The following is a 21,714-nucleotide window of genomic DNA, read 5'->3' on the forward strand; positions in this document are numbered from 1 at the left end:
TTAACTTGACACACACACACACAAAACCGAGTCATCTGGGAAGGGGAAACGTCAATTGAGAAAACACCTTTGTTTAGACTGGTCTATAGGCAAGCCTGTAGGCTTTTCCTGATTGATGGTTGATGTGAAAGGCCCAGCCCACTGTGTGCCATGCCATCCCTGTCAGGTGGACTGAAATTGTATTCAAAACAAAACAAAACAAAACAAAACAAAACAAAACAAAACTGACCCATAGAAAGGGGAGCGAGCTAGTAAGCAGCATTTCTCCATGGTCTCTGCTTCAGTTCTCCTTCATCTTCCTGTCCTGACCTCCTTCTGGATGGATGTAATTTGTGAAGGGAAACAAACCCTTTCCTCCTTCACTTGCTTTGTTCATGGTGTTTATCACATGAATGGAAACCAAGCTAGGATACTGTCTCAGCTACTTTTCCATTGCTTTGATAAGGGCAACTTATAGAAGAAAGGATTTATTTGGGGCTTACCATTTCAGAAGAGTAACAATCCATGATGCCTGCAGAGCAGATGCAGCAGAAGGCAGACTGCTGAAGCTCACATCTCCAACTGCAAGCAGGAAACTGGGAGGACTAACGCAAAGTCAATCTTTCAAACCTAATTCTCTAAACAGCCAACAATTGAGGACCAAGTATTCAATTGCTTGAGACTTATAAGGGCATCTCATCAATACTCAAGAATTAAATGAAAAGTTTATATTCACACACAAATTTACATAAAATTCTTTTATAACAGCAGTTTTTATAAAAATGAAATGTAAAAACACCCAAGTGTCTACACACTGATGACAGGATATATAAAATGTCTATTATCTTTACCTTGAGATATATTTTGGCCTTGTAAAAAAAAAGTATTAATGTGTGCTGTGATATAGCTGGACCTTAGCATTATAATAATGGAAAGAAACAAATGATGAAATCCCATGGACTGAATGATTCCACTCATAAAAATGTTCAATGAAAATTTCCTTGTCCACACCAAAAATTTAGAGATGCAGAATGAACTATTAGTTTACATGCAAAAATATACATATATATTCTTAATATAATATACTTTTAAATTAATAAGCCCAGAATAGGAAAATTCAAAGAGAAATTGGTTTGGGAGGTGGTAAAGACAATGAGAATACTATTTATTGGGTAATAGCTTTTTGTTAATTTGCTTCCTTGTAACTCTAGTTCCACAAGATATGACACCCTCTTGTGGCCTCTGAGGACACCCTGAAAGAACAGTGCACACATACACATTAGGGGAGAACAATCATACACATAGAATAAAATAAGTCTTTAAAAGAAAATTAACTCGGTGCTCTCTATTGCGTGTGTGTGCATGTGTGTCTACGTGTGTGCATGTGTATATGGAGCAGAGAATGTAAATTTATTAAGGAAAACAAGAAAGAACTCCTGAGAGTGGACATAGCTTTAAGAGAGATGTAACTTCCTTTTTTGAGTGGCCCTGACTTGCCTAGAATGAAAAATAGATGTCTTACAAATTCAAGGTCAATCTGGCTGCATAGTGAGTTTGGGGCAAGTCTGGGCTCTATGATGAATGACCTGTTATCTTAAGTCCACAGAAGCAAAGAACAAGGCAGAGTTGACCAGAGTTGGGGAATAGGGAGTGACTGCCAATCAGCATAACTTTCCCTTTTTAGAAGCTGTTTATTAGCACGTTAATTATAATGACAGTTTTGATCATATTCACCCCAATTACCCTCTCTTGTCCTCCAGTTCCTGATGACCCTTCTCTTCCCTACCCTCTTCCTCTACTTTCATGTTCTGTGTCTGTGTTGGGTAACTTATAAAAGTATGGGTGAAGGTCTATTTACAGGAGCAGGGGAAACTTACCAGTGACCCCCTCCAGCACCTCCTCTCTAACAATCATCGATTAGGTCCATTTGTTTCTGTCACTGTGCAGGGGCGTTAAAACATATTCTGGAATTAAGGCAGTGATGATGGCTGCCCCACTTGGTGAAGAACAGAAAAATAAGGGGCTGTTCACTTTAAAATGGTAAAATGTATCTAGATCAAGCTGCTATTTAAAAGTGTCAGTAGGTAGAATATGCCAGTAGGAGAGCAGGTAAAAGTCCCTGTGTTCTGACAAAATAAAACAAAAGATCACTAATTTAAGACAGGATTTTCTAGAAAGGATACCCTAAGCCCAGAATTGGAACACTTTCATCATTAGGTCACCTTCAGAAAAGTGATACTTGGGGAGGGAGGGTCTGAGATAGCTTGGTCTGAAATTGGTAGGCATCCTCTAGCCCCAGCTCCCAAGTGCTTAGGATTACAGTATGAGCACCACACCTGGCTTACACTTTACACTTGCAGACACGGGAAGCAAGTCACCCTGCTGTTGAGCACTGTTGTCAAGCTTAGGAAATTGGACAAATTAAATGTTTTATTTTTTTAGTTTTTTTTTTTAAAGGAGTTATTTATTTATTTTGTGTATACAAGTACATTGTAGCTGTCTTCAAACACACCAGAAGAGGGCATCAGATCACATTACAGATGGTTGTGAGCCACCATGTGGTTGCTGGGAATTTAACTCAAGACCTCTGTAAGAGCTGTCAGTGCTCTTAACCACTGAGCCATCTCTCCAGTCCAAACTAAAAGTTTTAAAAAAGATATCTCTATTTTTATGTGTGTGTGACTATGTATGTGCACTTTCATGTTTATGCACACTACATGTATAGTATGTTCTATTGTTTTGAAGAGACACCATGACCATGACAACTCTTATAAAAGAAAAGAAAACATTTAATTGGAGCTTGCCTACAGTTTTATAGGTTTTATCCATTTTCATCATGGTGAGGAGTACGACATCACACAGGCAGACATGGTGCTGGAGATGTAGCTGAGAGCTCTCCATCCAGATGTGGAGACACTGGGACTGGTGTTTTGAAACCCCAAAGCCCACCCACAGTGACATACTTCCTCTAACAAGACCACACCTACTTCAACAAAGCCATACCCAGTAATCCTGGGAGACACACACACACACACACACACACACACACACACACACACACACAAGATGTGAGCAGCACCTCACCAAAGAGGAAGTGCATTTTAACTAATTGGTTAATTACAGGTCCTTGTGTTTATGTATGCAGGTGCTTATGTGTTGCAGATAGGCCCTGGAGCTAATTATATTTGATGTTAATTCTGTTCTCCTGTGAGGGGTTGAGAACAAGGTGTCAGCAGTCAGGTGATTTCTGGTAAACCTTCTTCCCACCTTAATTTACAAAATAAAGCCTAGAGTTGGGAGAAAAAGAAGAGAGAGAGAGACAGAGAGAGAGACAGAGAGAGAGACAGAGAGAGAGAGGACACAACTGAGGAGGAGGAAGAAGGAAAGTGGAGTAGAAGCACCTGGCCTAGAGAAACTGCAAGTTATAAGGGGAAGATGGTAGTGTAGTGGTATGTCTGCCCAATCTAGGTGCACAGCATGTATTCATATTAATTGAGTGATGTTTCCATTGCCTGAGCTTATCTGGGTTAGAGATTTACCGCAACACTTATGTGCACGTGCATGTGGAAGTTAGAGGCCAACCTCCAGTGTTGATTCTCAGGTGTGGTCTACCCTGCTTTTTGAGACACTGTTTCTCACAGACCTAGAATCGTCCACCTTGTTGGTGAGGGCTCCAGGTATCTGCCCATCCATGTGTTCCCACCCAGGGAGCAGAGGCCCTTTCTACGTGATGTTTGCACCTTCTCCCTATGGCACAGCTTTTCCTAACTGACTGAGTATTATGGAGATAGGACAGCAGGAAAAGGTTTCTGAGTGGTCAACATTCAAAGTTAGTTTTGAATCAAATACAAAAAAATGAATGAGGTGTTCCTGGCAGTGCTTTCCTGTGCTAGGGTGCTCAACCTCAGAGAAGCCTTCATGCTGAACACACATGTACATTCTGTATGCTGCAATGTCCTACAGCACTTACAAACATTCAGATTTGCTACAATTCTGAACATGTAGAGACATATAGTTGTAGAAAACATTTTTAATATCTTCCTATCATTTTTCAGCACTTAAGTACCACATTAAGAGTATCTGTATTTTGTTGTTAGAATGCTTGATTTTTAAAACTGCTGCTTGAATTGTTCACTTGAGTTTTGTAAAAATCTACTACACAAAGTTTGGCTTGTGTTTAGGACAGAATAGTCATGTGATCTCTGAAATGGTACCAAACATACTTCTGCTATTTTGAAGTTTGTACAACACTTCCTGCATTGGCAACTATATAACAATTCAAAATACTAATCATATTTAGGCAAAACCTAATGCTTTATCCAAAAATAAGCAAGCAGGATCTGTAGCTGGTTTGAAGCTCACTGTGTACATGAGGCTGGCCTCAAATTTGCAGTGATCAACTTTCCTGACTCCCCGGTGCTGGACTTATCAGTGCCACCACCATGCCTGACCCAAACACTTAGAGGACTGTGAACTGAAATAAGTTCCCCCATTCTCCTGCTCCATGAAATAATTTGCATTTGCTGCCTATCACTTTTGCAGGTTACACGTTCCAGATTTCCTGCCCATTTCCTTAACATTCCCTGCAATTTAAAATTAAAGAGTTGATAATAAAGACCAAGTTCATATAGAGAATATGATGTAAAAGTAATGTGAGCTCTCTGTTTGGCTTGCTAACCTGATGTGTAAGTCATTCAGGAAAAGAAAAGTCAGAGGCTGAGCTTTGGAAAAGGGACCTGGACCAAGCACAGCAAGAATCATGTAAAGGAAGCACAAGCAGAGCTGCAGCCAGTCAGGTAGCACAGCTCGCCAGGATGCCTTTGGACACCGTACACTTGTCTGAACTTAAATGGAGGTTATTGGACTCATCTTACTCTTACCAGTAAGTATAGACACTTCAGTTAAAAAAAGGTCAGAAAACTATGCTGGTTGTGGCTCAGTAAACCTTCCTGCGTGAGGCAGTAGCCACGGGGAGCTCCTTATGCAAGTGCAGCAGCCGGTCTGTCTGTGGCAATGAGGGGTGACGGGTGTTCTGTTACTAAAACTGTAGACACGTGAAATCTGCTACAGCAGATCTGAAAGACAGTATGTTTTAGCTTAACCATACAAGTATCTTAGAACTGTTTTAAAAACAGTTGTTTTCTATATATCGTAATTGGACATGTAATTATTTTGACCTACATTTTTGTAAATAGTCATATTTTGTTAGGGTTTACAAGTAGTGCATTTTGTTAGAGTTCAGGAGGGTTGCTAACAAACACAATAGGGGGCATAAAAGACGCACTACCTTGTTTTCCGGGCTATGGGTGGATGACCGACAGTGGATGATGTCACTAATAGGCAATTATAACATCCAACATTCCAAAAGTGTTTAGTAATTTGTTTTGAAGAAACACAGCTTCCAAAAGAACAAAAAGATACTCCAAATATTTATTTGGATGGCTGCATGCCGAAGCAAAGTGAAATGCATAAAATAAAGAAATGAGTCCTAACTCCTAAAAGCATCAAGTATTTTGCCAGTAAGTTAAATATGGAAGAGGATTCAAACATTTTTTGGTAAGGTGGTATGTAGGTAGAGAGCACTCACTCACTGAGCATGAGTGAGGCCTAGGAGGATCACTTGTAGATGGATTATCTGGATTATTGGACACTCCCTATGGAAAGCCCATTTCCTTTGAAATGCTAAAGATGGTATTGATCCTCCCAGAGTAACACATAAGAACTATGTCAACTCTAAAGTACGTGTATAACATGATGTTGGAAGAACATCAATTCTACATAGGCAAAGATCCCTGGTCTCAGGCCTGGCTATGCCTATCTGTATCAGAATTTCCACAATGTGTTCCCACAGTCTCTAGCCTGAGGGGCTCTCTGGGCTATCCTGAGCCAGGTAGCAGCTCAAGACTGAGTCATGAGGCACTCTGACCAGAGCAGCCTTGCTGGAGTGAGTCTAACTGTAGATATTTGATCTACCTACTCTCAGTTTTCAAAGTGTTCTGATTTGAAAAGTGTTCATAAAAATATTAGAGTAAGGATTGAAGTCAGGGTCGACTTTAGTAAGAATGGGGTTCATATGCCCAATTAAGCTTGTCTTATGTCTAGATACGCTTTCCAAATGCCTGAGCAAATAAATCTTCACTTTTACCCCGGAATTGTATAGTGTAATTACACTATAATGTAGGAATACAAAAAAGGAGGTAATTGCTATTAAGACACATAAGCATAACAGATAGGATGTTCTAATATCTGCTCCAAGTTTATCCTATAGCAAATCTATTTATGGAACATAATTCTTCCAGGTCCATAAACTCTCAGACAGATCCATCACTCATCTGCAAGGTGTTACAGGAAGGGCTTCCAGGACAGAGACGAGGCCAGCCAGGAGAAATAGCAATGGATGTTCATGACTTAGAATGGTCATATTGGGTAGTCATCATACAAAGGAGAAAAGTTGCTGTCAACGAACGATTCAGAATGTAACTGACTTGTAACGGACTTAATGGAGTGATACTAGAAGCTCAGGTACTACTATAATTAAATAATTATCAATAATGAAGGAGTACTATGCGACTTGAAGAAAGGCAACAATGAGTTTGAGAACCTTAGATTTACTGTTTATGGTATTTAGTTATAGGATACTTTTTTAGAAAAGGTTTCTTCCTAGATATGCTCATTGATGAAACAGTGGCATGAATCTCAGAGGTAACCAATTGTGCTGGATAGTTTTATGTTAACTTGACACAGACTAAAGTCATCTGCAGGGAGGGAGCTTCAATTAAGAAAATGCTTCCAGGGTTGGAGAGTTAGCTCAGTAGTTAAGAGCAGTTGTTATTCTTGCAGAGGACTGGGTTAGCACTCACAATGCAGTTCACAACTGTCTGTAACTCCAGTTATAGGGGATCCGATGCCTGATTTTGACCTCCTTAGGCACATAGTACACACAGATCCACACAGGCAAAATACTCGTATCTGTCAAATAATAAAATGAATTCAAAAAGAAAAAGAAAAAGAAAGAGAAAAGAAAAAAAATGCTACCATAAGATGGGCTACAGGCATCATATAGGGCATTGATGGGTGATGGCCCAGTAATCCGTGGGCTGGTCCTGGAGTCTCTAAGAAAGCAGACTGAGGAAGCCATGGAAACAAGCCAGTAAGCAGCACCCTTCCATGGCCTCTGCATGTGCTCCTGCCTCTGGTTCCTATCTTGCTTGAGTTTCTGCCCTCACTGCTTTTGATGATGAACAGTTACATAGAACCTTTCCCACCCCCAGGTGCTTCGGATACTGGTGTTTCATCATAGCAACAGTAACCCCAACTAAGACAACAACTATTATCACACTGGACTTGCGGCATACTCCACAGAAGAAATCCATGCCCACTGCTGCAAACCTTGCCATGGATCTCACTGCTTTCATTTTGCTAAGCAGATGTGTTGTGCTCTTATCTAAACTGGACTTTTACATCACCCCAGCAGGAGTCATGGAAGAGGGGACACACGAGTTGTGGGGTGGGGAGGAGTGCTGTGAAATGTCGCCTTCCGGACATGACATAGCCCTTGTACTTCTGAACGTACAGCAGCTATGGCTATCTGCACAGACCTGAACAAGATAAGTCAGTAGGAAGATGAGTGAGCACTCTAGAGGGCAGCACTAGTTGGAGTCAGTGGGGGGAGGGCGTTCTCAGGATAGGAAGGAAAAGTGTTGCGAATGTCTGAGGGTGGGCGTGGAGAGTTAGGGGAACATATGATGGAGGAACATTGTAAACATCTATGAACTCGACAAAGAATAATTTAAAAATACTTAAGAAAAGATGTGTTCCTTATTCCTTCCAATGTACAGAATAAAATGATTACTGATGAAGCAAGAACCATGGTGTGGACAGCCTGTACACCATGACATCTCCCACTACTCAAACTGTTCAAGGTGAGATGCCACGGCACTTGCAACAGAACAAGATCTCATGTAGCCTCGGCTGGCCTCAAACTATGTAACTGATGATGGCTTTGAAGTTCTGATCTTCCCATCTCTACCTCCTAAGTTCTGGAATTACAGAGGTATGCTATCACACACAGAAAACACCATTAATACTTGACAATTTAAAACAGTTTCACTTATTTCAACACTCAGGAAGCAGAGGCAGGTAGATCTCTGTGAGTTTTGGGCCAGCTTGGTTTACATATATGAGAGTTCTAGGTCAGCCAGGGCTACGTAGTGAGACCTCGTCTCAAGGGAAAAAAAAAAGTTTTATGTCTTTTGGTTGAGTTAGACTTTCATGTATATGTACTATTAACGAGATTTTTTTTACAGTCATACTTTAGAAAACTACAGACAAGAAATCTTCAATTACAGGGTCAAGAAGTAAAATATACATACAACTTTTAAAAATCTTTATTTTTGTTTTTGTTTTCTGTTTCTCTTTATTATGACTTAAATGGTCAGATTTCATCAGCTGGTTCCAAGATGCTGAAAGTTCTGGCCAGCCAATGAGGTAGGACCAGTGGAAAGATCTGGACTGATAGAAACCTTTCCTTTTAACCTAGGTCTCTAGTTAAAACTAATCCTAAACAGTTATTGCTGCAAATTTTGCTATCCTTAAACTATCTTAACTTGAAACAGTATTCAAAGAGGTAAAAATATTATTACCAGAATGTACTAATTTCTAGAAATGAGAGGACTTAAAAAAAAATTAAACATTTAGATAATAGTAACAGCAATGATCTTACTTGGGTTTCCACTGCTGTGAAGATATACTATGACCATGGCAACTCTTATAAAGGCAAACATTTAATTGAGACTGGTTTACAGACTCACAGGTTCAGACCATCATCATCAAGGTGGGAAGTATGACAGCATTCAGGCAGGCAGGGTGCTAGAAGAGCTGAGAGTTCTACATTTTCATCTGAAGGCAGCTAGGAGGAGGGTCTCAAAGCCCACTCCCATAGTGACACACTTCCTCCACCAAGGACACACCTACTCTACCAAGGCCACACCCCCTAATAGTGTGACTTCCTGGGCCAAGCATATTCAAACCACCACAATCAATATTTTTACTAGAGGCATTTCACTTCATACATGTGATATACTGTTATTAAGTGTTTTCTTTTAATTTAACAAAATATAAATCAGAATGGTGTTTAATTATTTTGGTTATCAATTATGTTTCTATAGGGACACTGTATGGTCACTTAACTGCCAGTCTTACTGTAGAATCCAAGTATGAGCAGTACTGGCTTACTGTCTTAAAAAATAAAAATCTGAGATAAAAGCCAAAAAGTTTGCTTATTATTTGTTATTATATAAAGTAGATGATCTTCCAGCATGTTCTTACCTTCCTCTTGTAGCTTTCTGTAGAACCTTCACTCCCGACATGCTGCAGGACTTCCCTTCTAACTGTCTGCTCTTCCAGAGGGTGCTGTTCAAGAACACTTCCCCGAACATGCCACAGGCATCCTGCACTAGAAGGCAGGACCTGTAAAAAGCAGAATATTTATTTTCTAATTGAGAATCAAGAAGGTTCCTGTCTTCTTTCCCAAAACTCTACTAAAGTCACCTTCATAATAATGAGTAAGGGCAAATGAGGTTGGATTCAAGTACACTTTTTTTTAAAAGTGTGTGGCATGTGTGTGTGTGTATGTGTGTATATGTATGTATGTGTGTGTGTGTGTGTGTGTGTGTGTGAGCTAGCACACATGTGAAGGTCAGAAGACAACTTGTGGGAGGTTACTGTCTCCTCTCATCATATTAGTCCTGATGACTGAACTTAAATTGTCAGGCTCTGCAGCAGCAGCAGCTGCTTCTGCCCTCTGAATCATCTTGCCAAACTTTGTTTTCATTTTGTACAAGCAAGTATTTAGATCACTAGCCACAAAACACAGTTGACAAAAATATTTTTTAGCATGCACCCCTAGCCATTGTGGTTGAAAAGCTGATAAAGATGACTATCCTCCAGAGACCACGTGCCATCTTTCCTCATTTCTGTCCTCTTCCCGAGTGGATGCTCAACAGTGGAAAGAGTTTCAGTACACAGTGTTGAGAATGAACGATAAAGTGAAAGCTCATTGAGAAGTCACAAAAATCATAGATATGCATACTACCCCAACGAAAGATCAAGGTCATTCTTAGACAGGGCTACTACTATTGTGATAAAACCCAGTGACCAAATGCAACATGGAGAGGAAAGGTATTATTTCATCTTACACTTCCAGGTAAGTCTACCATGGAAGTCAGGGCAGGAACTCAAGACTGGAACCTGGAGGTAGGGACTGAGGAGAGGTCATGGAGGCACATTCCTAATGGCTACTTCTCACGTCTTGCTTGGCTGACATAGCTTTCCTATTGAACCTGGAATCATCTGCACAGGGATGATACTAAGTGTAATGGAACCTTCTGTGTCAATCACTAATGAACAAAATAGTCCACAGCCTTGCCTACAGTCCAGTGTCATGGAGGTATTGTCTCACTTAAGATTTCCCCATCTGAGCCATGTCTAGGTTTATGCCAAGTTGACAAAAGCAATGAGACATTGCCCTAGCTGGAAGCCATGTGAATATGATATATAGCCAGGGATGATCCTCCCAATTTTAAGTTCAGAGGCCAGCATTCATAGAAGCCCATTATAAGTAAGTTTCTAATTTTTTTTTTTTACTTCCACCTTAGGTAAACAAAGACCAACTTAAAGTGACACATTCTCAAAAGTGATTTCATGGAGGATAAAAAAAATTGTCAGTGTACATTGCTATATAAAGGAAAATACTAGATGTGAGGAGCGGGTGTGGCGGCAGTCCCAAAGGCGCCAGGGACTGCAGCTAAGTCTTATGACTTGCACCTGACTTCCTCACCTGACTATAAGCCACAACCATCATGAGAGCTACGCAGGTGTACCAGGATACTGGCGAATCCATTTTGGTGGAGATATGCCCCTGCTGCCCTGATTAGCTGAAGGTGCGTGCCTGGTGAGGTGACATGGCCTGCTGTGAGTGGATGGGAACTGAGAGTATATAAGAGTGAGAGGCCCAGGGTTTGGGGGAGATATAAACAAGAAGAAAGATGAAGACTGAATAAACTGCTGTTAGAAGGACTGGTGGTCGTGTCGTTCTTGCTGGTTGAGAGAGGACACGACAACTAGATGCAAACAAAACAATAAGGCAAAGGACAGCATCTCTAGGCCCAGAAACTCCATTCAGAAGAACAAAAACTCTAGGGTCCACGATGAAGCCCCGTGTTCAGGGCAAAAGCTCTATACTCCCTGAAATCCTATTCACAAGGAGAGAATCTCTGGCTTCCATGATAAAGCCTCATCCACATGGGGAAAACATGTAGACTCCCCACGAAGCCTCATGCACAGCACAGGAAACTCGGGAGCAGCGGTTCTAATGCTAGAACCTTTCATTTTGTTGTGAACCTAACCATAAAATTACTTCTATTGCTACTTCATAACTGTAACTTTGCTACTGTTTCGAGTCATAATGTAAATATTGGCTATATAACCCTGTGGAAAGAGTAGTTGGACCTCCAAGATTGAGAAATGCTGCTCTAGATTCCATTGAGAAGCTCATCAACAGAGCACTTGCTTTGCAATAGAAAAAAATGTATTCATATTAAAGTAATTAAAAACAAAAAATAAGTGAGTCTATGGAATAAGTCTGAGGAACAGACCTATTGAGGGATTATGACAGAAGATATAAAAATGGATTGGCAGATTTGACAAAACTAACAGAATTTCAGAAAGTAAAGTTACATTTATTCACATAGCAAACTCACTCACTTTAGTGTGGGAAATCTCCACATGCATCCAAACAGTGTGCTTACGGGTATATGTGGGGATGTTGCCAGAACTTAGTTTGCGAGCTGAGAGCAAACATGAAAAGGGCAGTACCAGTGGGCAGGACGAGGGCAAGCCCACTCCACTTTCCGGAGAGCAATTGCACAGAGGAGTGCAGTGACTTGTTTTGTTTTTTAAAAAATTATTATTATTGCTTATTTTATTTGTTTACATTTCAAATGTTGTCCCCTTCCCCAGTTTCCTCTCTGCAAGCCCCTTATCCCCTCCCTCTGCCTCTATGAGGGTGTTCCTCATCACTCTAGTATTCCTACCCACCCACCCACCAAACCCCACCTCACCGCTCTAGTATCCCCCTATGCTGGGTATCAAGCCTCCACAGGACCAAGGGCCTTGCCTCCCATTGGTGCCAGATAAGGCAATCCTCTGCTACATATGCAGCTGGAGCCATGGTTTCCCTCCATGTGTGCTCATTGCTTGGTGCTTTAGTCCCTCCAGACTTTGGAGGGTCTGTATGGTTGATATTATTGTTCTTCCTATGGGGCTGCAATCCCCTTCAGCTCCTTTAGTCCTTCTCCTAACTCTTCCCTTAGGCTCCCCGTCCTCAGTCCAATGGTTGGCCGCAAGCATCCACATCTGTATTGCTCAGGCCAGAGCCTGACTAAGCTCCTGTCAGCAAGCGCTTCTTGGCATCAGCAACAGTGTCTAAGCTTGGTGTTTGCAGATGGGATGGATACCTAGGTGGGGCACTCCCTGGTGACCTTTCCTTCAGTCTCTTCTCCACTGTTAGTCCCAGTATTTTCTTTAGGTAGGAACATTCTGGGTTAAATTTTTTGAGATGGGTGGGTGGCCACATTCTTCAACCAGGGGTTCTGCCTATCCACTGGATATGGTCTTTCCAGGTTCTATCTCCCCTGTGTTGGGTATTTTGGCTAATGTCATTTCTGTTGGGTCCTTAGAACCACATGATCATCTCATTAGATGCTGAAAAAGCCTTTGACAAAACACAACACCCCTTCATGTTAAAAGTCTTGGAAAGATCAGGTATTCGAGGTACATGCCTAAACATAATAAAAGCAATATACAGCAAACCGATAGCCAAAAACAAATTAAATGGAGAGAAACTTGAAGTAATCTCACTAAAATCAGGGACTAGATAAGGCTGCCCACTCTCTCCCAATGCATTCTTGAAGTTCTAGCCAGAGCAATTAAACAACAAAAGGAGGTCAAAAGGATACAAATTAGAAAGGAAGAAGTCAAAATATCAGTATTTGCAGATGATATGATAGTATACTTAAGTGACCCCAAAAATTCCACAAGAGAACTCCTAAACCAATTAACTTCAGCAAAGTGACTGGATATAAAATTAACTCAAACAAATCAGTAGCCTTCTTATACACAAAGGAAAAACAGGCTGAGAAAGAAATTAGGGAAATGACACCCTTCACAATAGTCACAAGCAATATAAAGTATCTTGGTATGACTCTAACCAAACAAGTGAAAGATCTGTAGGAGAAGAACTTCAAGTCTCTGAAGAAAGAAATTGAAGACCTCAGAAGATGGAAAGATCTCCCATGCTCCTGGATTGGCAGGATTAATATAGTAAAAATGGCCATCTTACCAAAAGCAATCTACAGATTCAATGCAATCCCCATCAAATTCCAACTCAATTGTTCATAGAGTTAGAAAGAGCAGTTCTCAAATTCATTTGGAATAACAAAAACCCAGGATAGTGAAAACTATACTAAACACTAAGTGAACTCATGTGGGAAATCCCTGCCCCTGCCCTCAGGCTGTGCTACAGGGGAGGGGAGGGGAGGGGAGGGGAGGGGAGGGGAAGGGGAAGGGGGGGACAGAGAGAGAGAGAAAGAAAGAGAGAGAGAGAGAGAGAGAGAGAGAGAGAGAGAGAGAGAGAGAGAGAGAGAGAGAGAGGTAATTTAAGTTCTGGTATGGTATGTGTGTTCATGAGACTATCTTTTCCTTCTTAAATACTCTATGAATCTAGGAGCGCTCACCTTACAGATTCTGTGAGTGTCAAAGTCATCTATCTGCCCCACCTGCCTAAGGACAAGGTAACTTCCTAGAATGCTGGAAACAGTGGCTTTTGGAAAATAACAAAGCCACTTGAGGAATACTGTGGCCCTGTGGTTTTACCCTTTTAAAAGCCCCTATAAAATGTGGCTCGCTGGGATTCCCAAGAGTGGACCTGAACAGAATCCTTGTCAGTATTTAATTAAACCTTGGTTCAAATTTGGCTCAAAACCATAAACCTGGTTTCTCTCTGGTGAATTTCAGGATTACCAATTCCTGGAAATTATTCATGACACTATTGATCCTCTGTACTCTCAAACATGCTGGCCTGTTGAGATGGATATAGATATCTCAGTAAGATTTAGTTTTTCATTTAAAATCTAGTCATGCTTTTTCTGCCCCTTCTGTTGTTTTTATTGTCTCTGTGAGAGAAATAATGAACCCATATCCTTTTATATTAGACTGACACTCGCTTTCTGTCATAGTCATTTACATGTTTCTTCACTTCCCAGCTACCTCTATATCCAGGGTTTCTCTCTGTTTCCTTTAAAGGAGAGCAGGGGGAATGGGGGTGAAAGGAGGTCCACGTTCAGGCTGCATTTATTAAGAAGGCCCTCAGCGTTCTTACAGGAAGATAGCAGCAAAGTGGCCCTTTAGTAGATAGATATAGGCCTACTAAACCTTACTCTTTAAAAAGTTAATATTAAAATCTCTATGAAACCCAATATAAAGTTCTCTTTCTTGGTTATACTACAAAGGGACAGGTGGGGAACTGATATTACTCTTTCCTAGTTTACTTGACTATTGCTTTTATCTCAAATAGCCAAAGGAGCTGGAGGCTACTTTTGTTTGTTTTTTTGCCCTGGTTTGCTATATGGGCCTGGGTCATGCCTCCAGGCCCCTGCTCTGAGTACCGTTCCCCCTTAGTTCATGCTGGCTGGATGTGCTCTCCCACTCACTGACCTCCACATAGAGCTGTGGCTTAGGGATGAGCTGGCTCACACCTGAAGAGGGTTTCCACAACAGCAGTTACCTTACAGGGCACAGTGAATTCCACCTACTTGTCAATGCTTCCTCTTTGTGAAACACTATCTCTAAAAATCCAATGCTGGCACAGGTCTCTGCAAAAAAAAAATTCCATGATCTGCTTGCTTTTCTTGAGCCACTACAAATGTTGAGTGGAACTCAAATGGCTTCCCAGCAAAGCAGCATCCTGTCAAAGATTTAGGACCTTGCAAAAATTACGTATATGAGCCTGAATTTACTCATTTTAACATGGGAGTAACAGAAGTTAATGCAGGCAGCACTGGAAAGTTACCCACAGAACATAGGGCTGGGTTCAGTCGATGGCACAGTGTGCAAATCTTTCTTTAGTGAGCACAACTGATATCAAAGCTTAAAAAGGGTTTTTTTTCTCCCTAAAACATTCTTGCACATGTTACATTAGGTCAGTTGTTGGATTTTCTATGGATTTAGTTGCTTTATTAAATGATAATTTTGTTTGTCAGATATTGTGGGTAAATGAAAAATAGCTAAGCCGTGTATTGAACATCTATGACCTATCATCTTTACTAACTTTCCTTGTTTGTAATGGAATCATTTCACAATGCCAGTTTTGCTTCTTCACTTCTGATTCTGTTTGTTTTCCTTTGTAACAGTGCGAACAAACATCCCTGAAACGAGGCTGTCTGGCTGAGAACAAAACCTCCAGAAGGAGTCTGTGTTTGCAGATTCTGCTGGGGATCTCAGAACTTTGGAGACAGGGTTTTGTAGGTTCAGAAGCTGGTCGCTCTATCTTGGGTTACTTTTAGCCTTCTAAGATGCCATTTCTTGCCATATATTGTATCTGAACTAACACATCATGATAAAATATACTAAGCACCTCTTAGATGCTATTAACTGAACACTAGTTTTCACTATCCTGAGAGCTACAAATGTCACCAGAAAGCACCTTGGGCCTTTCCACCCACCAATATATTTTAAACTTGCCTTAATTTATGACTTTCTCTGTTCTATAAAACCATAAAAACTTTATGAAACTGCTTCTGCATTGGAACATTGACTTTGGTATAACCTACATCTGTGTCCCTGGGCCGTGGTCACTCATAATGGCTCTAGTAGAATAAATCACCTCTTACTCTCTTTGAGATGAATGTTGTAGCCGTGTGGTGGTGATGCGGTCCTGTAATCCCAGCACTTGGGAGGCAGAGGCAGAGAGGCAGAGGAGGCAGAGGCAGAGGCAGGTGCATCTCTGAGTTCTAGTTCAGCCTGGTCTAGAGTAATAAATTCCAAGACAATCAGGATTACACAGAGAAATCCTGTTTCAAAAAACCAGAAAGATAAGATCTCTGGTTTTTATGTGGACAACAGGATCTCATATAGCCCAGGCTAGTCTTGAATTTGTTGTGTGGCTGAGGATAATCTCGAAATTTTCATCTCCTACCTCAATCCCAAGTGCTGGATTGTAGCATGTGCCATATGTTTGCTTATTTTGTTTGTTTAAATAATTCACTGAGTTTAAGGAAAATTGTTTCATGAGCACAGGTTCCTAGTAGCCATGAACTGGCCAAACCTTCTCAGTCAGGGTGGGTCCTCATGAGCCCCTTCTTCATCCATGCCGGACTGTTGCTAGGCTCAGTTTTGTGCACATAACCTACAGATGTGCTGTGAGTCCCTGAGAATAATGGTATATTATATCCAGAAGAAAGCATTTTACATTAGTCTTAGGATTGATGCTATTGCTGTGATAAAGACACTGACCATAAGCAACTTTGGGAGGGAGGAAAGGGTTTATTTGATCCTAGGGTTTGCAGTCAATGAGGTAACTCAAGGCAGAAGTCTGGATGCAGGAGCTGATGCAGAGGTGGTAGAAGAAACACCGATCACTGGCTTGCTCAGCCTTCTTTTTTATATGATCCAAGACCACGTGCCCAGGGGATGGCATCATCCCCCATCAGCTGGGTCATCTCATTTTCTTAATTAGTTAAGAAAATGCCCTTCAAATGTATGTACAGGCAAGTCTTATAGAAGCTTTTTCTAACTGACTTGTGTTAAGTTGACATGAAATTGACTAGTGCACAGCCTTCTTCTTATCTTCCAGTTTTTACATTCCTTCTCCCTCTCTTTGGATAAGTTTTGGGCATAGGGAGACAGATAACATAGATAACATAGATGGCCTGTTTAACTAGGATTTATTTATTCTCAGTACTTTGGTCAGGTTTAAGTTTCTGTATTATCCAATGCCTACAGCAAAAAGAAACTTCTCTAACCAATATTGAAATCATTATTCTATGGTATAAAACAAGTATTTAGCTGGGCGTGGTGGCACACGCCTTTAATCCCAGCAATTGGGAGGCAGAGGCAGGCGGATTTCTGAGTTCAAGGCCAGCCTGGTCTACAGAGTCAGTTCCAGGACAGCCAGGGCTACACAGAGAAACCCTGTCTCAAAAAAAATAAAATAAATAAATAAAACAAAAACAAAAAACCAACAAGTATTTAGAGACAGTTTCACATCATGGCCATTTGGTAAAGCAGCAGCTTCCACATCCCTAAGTCTGATCTCCTTGGCAGTGAGGCTTTATAAAATACTAGGTACAGCATATTAGGCATGAATTTTCTCTTCAAGAATGGACCTCAAATCCAAGGGAAAATACTCTATAATCCCGAATGGTCATACCACTATTGTACCGGTGATACTATTGTTCCAGTATTGGCACATATCCCCAGCAGGTTGGTACTATAGCATCAGAGGTCCACCAGTGGGAAAGACCATTGACGACTCTTCTCCTCCATTATCCCCATCCCCCAAGCTGGGAAAGCTACTCAGCAGAGGAGGCGTCTGGCTCAGCCCTAGCTCGCTTTTTCTGTATTGTATTGTCTTCACCAAAAAAAAAAAAAAAAAAAAAAAAACCAAAAACCTCATCATTTAGTTCCAGTAGACAACTATGGAGGCTTGAATAAGAATGGGATAATGTCTCCCATACATATATTTAAACACCTGATTCCCATGTTGGGGCCATTGTGGACTTGATGGAAACTTTCCGAGACAGAACCTTGTTAGAGGAAGCGGTCATTAGTGGCTAACGTTGAGAAGGGATAGTCTCATTCTACTTTCTGTTCGTAGATGAATACATGGCCAGTTTCCTGACTTTGCCATCTTACTTCCCTACAGGTTGCCATGGCTCTGACACTGTGATGGTTTCTATCCCTTTGGAACTCTAAGCCAAAATAAGTCTTTTTACTCCTAAGCTGTTTTTTGGTTATAGCATTTTATCACAACAGAAAGTATATATAGAACCATATTTCAAAAGATATAATACACGACTGAGAAACATTTTAAAAAATGTTTTAAAATACAAGACCAGGGAAATGCAAATGAAAAACACTTTATAATTTCATCTTCAACCCTTGGTAGAATTGCCAGGATTAAATAAAGAAAGAAAGAAAGATATTAAGAAGACAGAAACTAGCATGGATGTAGGGAAAAGGGAACATTTATTCACTGTCTATGGGAGTGCAAACTGGTAGTCACTATGGAAATCAGTGTGGAGGTGTCTCAAAAAGTTAGAAATAAGCCAGGTGGTGGTGGTGTACGCCTTTAATCCCAGCACTTGGGAGGCAGAGGCAGAGGCAGGTGGATTTCTGAGTTCGAGGCCAGCCTGGTCTACAAAGTGAGTTCCAGGACAGCCAGGGCTATATAGAGAAACCCTGTTTTGAAAAACAAACAAACAAACAAAAAAACAAAAACAAAACAAAAAAGTGAAAAGTAAACACTAACCCAACCACAAAACCTTTGATCTTCAATCTGTCCTGCTGTAAAACACACTAGGGCAATGGTGGCACAGACTTGCAGGAGTAACCAGCCAATGTCTGATTTGACTTAAGGCACACTCCATGAGATAAAACCCATACCTGAGACTCTATGAGTGGCTAAGAATCAGAGCTGAAATAACACAGACACCTAAGATAAACCAAATATTACTGGTGTAAAAACAAAACAACAAAAAAAACCCCAAACAATAAAATGACTACTACAAATATTCTTTTATGCTCATTTCTTATTTATGGCTTTCATTGCTGTGAAGAGACACCATGACCAAGGCAACTCTTATAAAGGAAAACATTTAATTTTACAGTTTTTAAAAGAGGTTTAGTCTACCATCATCATAGTGGGAGGCATGGCAGTGTCCAGGCAGACATAGTACTGTAGAAAGAGCTGAGAGTTCTACATCTTGATCCATAGGCGACAGAGAGAGACTGTGTGTTACACTAGGCACTCCCACAGTATATGTCTGCCTGACTGCTTGTGTCAGATCTCTCCCCATAGAGCCAAGAGGACCAAATAGTTTGCCATTATGAGCCTGGAGATTCAAACTGCTCAATGCAGGCACAATGGTTTATGACTGCCACTCTGGATGCTAAGGAAGAAAGACTACTATCGAGAATCTGTCTTAAAAGCAAAACAAACCCTAGACTAATTTGGTGGTAGAGGGAACACGAGCAAAGATGTGACCAGGGTACTCTGTGGGTGTGGATTCCCTTCCAAGACAAGGAGTTTCAATGATTTTAGTTCCAGGATGTCTATATATTCATATGTTTTTAGAGTAGGCTGAAGCTCAGATACCAACACCTGAATTCCCAGAAGAGACTTGGTATATTGTGTGGTTGTGTCCTGGAAGACAACAAGCAAGAATAGCACTATCTTTAGATGGTTGGGAGATAATGGGAAATAAGAGAGGCAAGCTATGAGAGGTGTGTGTCAGAAGATTTGACACTTTAGAGTTGTGCTCTGAGTTAGTGTGATGTAGTGCTCATAATAACCCTCCATTTTGGGCAGTGGACTGAGGCTTGTCCATTAGCTGCCCTGCCACTGGTAAGCTAAATATTCACACCGACTCACATCACGGGAGCTCTCAGAACTGTTTGTGAGCACTTGTCATGAAGGAGAGATGGATACTATCTTTAGTAATGATTAATTTAGATTACCAACAGAAAACTGTTTCACAGGGAGGTAGTAAGATGTTCATGGTTAGAATAAGAGCTCCAGAACTGGACTTATTTTATCAGACAGCTCACCATTCTGTGCTTGGAATAACATTCTAATAAGTAAATTCTACTCTTATAGTACTGAGGCATAAAACAAACACCCTTATCCAAACAGGTTCCCATGTCTCTGGCTGTTATCATGTGGAACAGAAAAGCCTGCAAGGCCTGGGAAAGAGACTTAACTTTGTGCTCTGTGGCTGATGAACACAACTCCACTGGCTCCCACACAATCCAGGTAACTTTAACTTGCTTACCACCACCTGAGTTCTTATACTTTTTCCCAAATCAAAAATCTTATTTTCTGTCATCCATCTAGACAATCTGAATTGCTAGTGATATTCATTTATTTGTCTTCATAGAAGGGTAATCTTTATGTGAAAGCAAAGAGGGAGAGAGATGATAGCAGCGTAAAGCTTCTGCCTGAACCAACCTGTGATGACGGGTTTTATGGCAGCAATCTCACCCCTTAGCTACTGTGGTTTTATTTGTAATGTAATGTTTTGCTAAGGGTAAAGCAAAAATAACTTGGAAATGCATTACCTACATTGGCCCTGTCCTAGCTAGTCACTCGGTTCCACCCAGGAAGAACCTCCGCAATCAGGAGACAGCCACAGTGGTAGACACAATGGCATCAGCCTCTAATCCCAGGCCCAAGGCAGAGATCATGATTTGAAGCCACTGTGGGATATATACAGCAAGTCCAAAGTTACTCTGTGATACACAGTGAGACACCGAATCAAAAAGAAACACAACAACAAAGAGAACGCAGGTGACATTTATGAACCCTTATCATCCTTTTCAGAAACAAAAGAACACACATAAGAGGTCTAACATGCTAGACATATAAAGGTCTATTATATAGTTAATGTTTGCCTTTGAAAAATGTTTTCCCTCCTGTGTATGTGTATATGTGTGCACACATTTACATACACTGGTGATTGAACTCAGGGCCTCGTGTGTAGAAATCAAGCATTCAGTCAAAGCTATATCCAGACCCTGAAAACTTTTTATTTTTTGCCTTTATCAGCTTCATTGCAGCTTTAAAACGCTTTAAAAATTACATATAATAAAAAACAAAAACTATCAAATGAATGACAAAGGAAAAAAGTTAGATTTGTAGAGGGGTATTTAAAGGCTAATCCCTTTGAGAATTTCAAACTCTCCCTCTTCCTTTTAAACTAACTTCTCTTTCTTTCATTCAGTGGTACAATTTCACTGCTCCACAGAGAGGGAGCAAGGGAAACTGCGGACGTGTGTGTCAGCACATGCACATTTGCCAAGAAGGAAGATTAAGTGACCATGTGGGTGTTTACGCTGAGATCGGGGCAGTTCTTAGCAGTCCACTAAGAATTCCCGGAATCAAGACAGGCTGGCTGTTCTATTCTAGGTCACTGTCGGAGGCTGCAGTCTCTGAGGATCTACAAAATCTTATTCTCTACTTCAGAACCTTTTACTAAGCATCAACTCAAGAACAAGGGAGAAGGAACTGGAGTACGGAGTATAAACATAAAAAGCAAGAGACAGAGAAGGGCGGCCCAGGAGCAGGAAGAGCCAGGAGAGGCTTGACCCAGATGAGAGAGGAGCTCCCCAGAAGACAGGAGGAGGGCTGCTTCCCTGCAGCTGGGAACTAGACACAGGACACTGCGTTCCCTTTTCTCGAAAAACAGCCAGGCATGGGAGCTCAAAGTAAACACTTAATCCTGCTGTTTATCTTTTTAACATGAAGAGATGTTAACAGCAGGTTTTTTGCTATACAGAATTTTTTCTTTTTTTTTTCAAGACAGGGTTTCTCTGTGTAGCCCTGGCTGCTGGAACTCACTTTGTAGACCAGGCTGGCCTCGAACTCAGAAATCCGCCTGCCTCTGCCTCCCAAGTGCTGGG

General features: G+C 41.0%; 1 protein-coding gene across 8 annotated transcripts in view; it reads right to left on the reverse strand.

The window, feature by feature from the left end:
- Positions 1 to 21,714, reverse strand: part of Spidr (scaffolding protein involved in DNA repair) — a 257,628-nt gene that overhangs the window by 38,023 nt on the left and 197,891 nt on the right. For all 8 annotated transcript variants that reach the window (NM_001355731.1, NM_146068.4, XM_030249064.1 and 5 more), the window contains one exon: positions 9,307 to 9,447. In NM_001355731.1, coding sequence (NP_001342660.1) covers positions 9,307 to 9,447 — 141 coding nt within the window. The remainder of the gene's footprint in view (positions 1 to 9,306; positions 9,448 to 21,714) is intronic.

The sequence above is a fragment of the Mus musculus genome, chromosome 16 (genome assembly GCF_000001635.26).
Source record: "Mus musculus strain C57BL/6J chromosome 16, GRCm38.p6 C57BL/6J".
Lineage (NCBI taxonomy): Eukaryota > Metazoa > Chordata > Mammalia > Rodentia > Muridae > Mus > Mus musculus.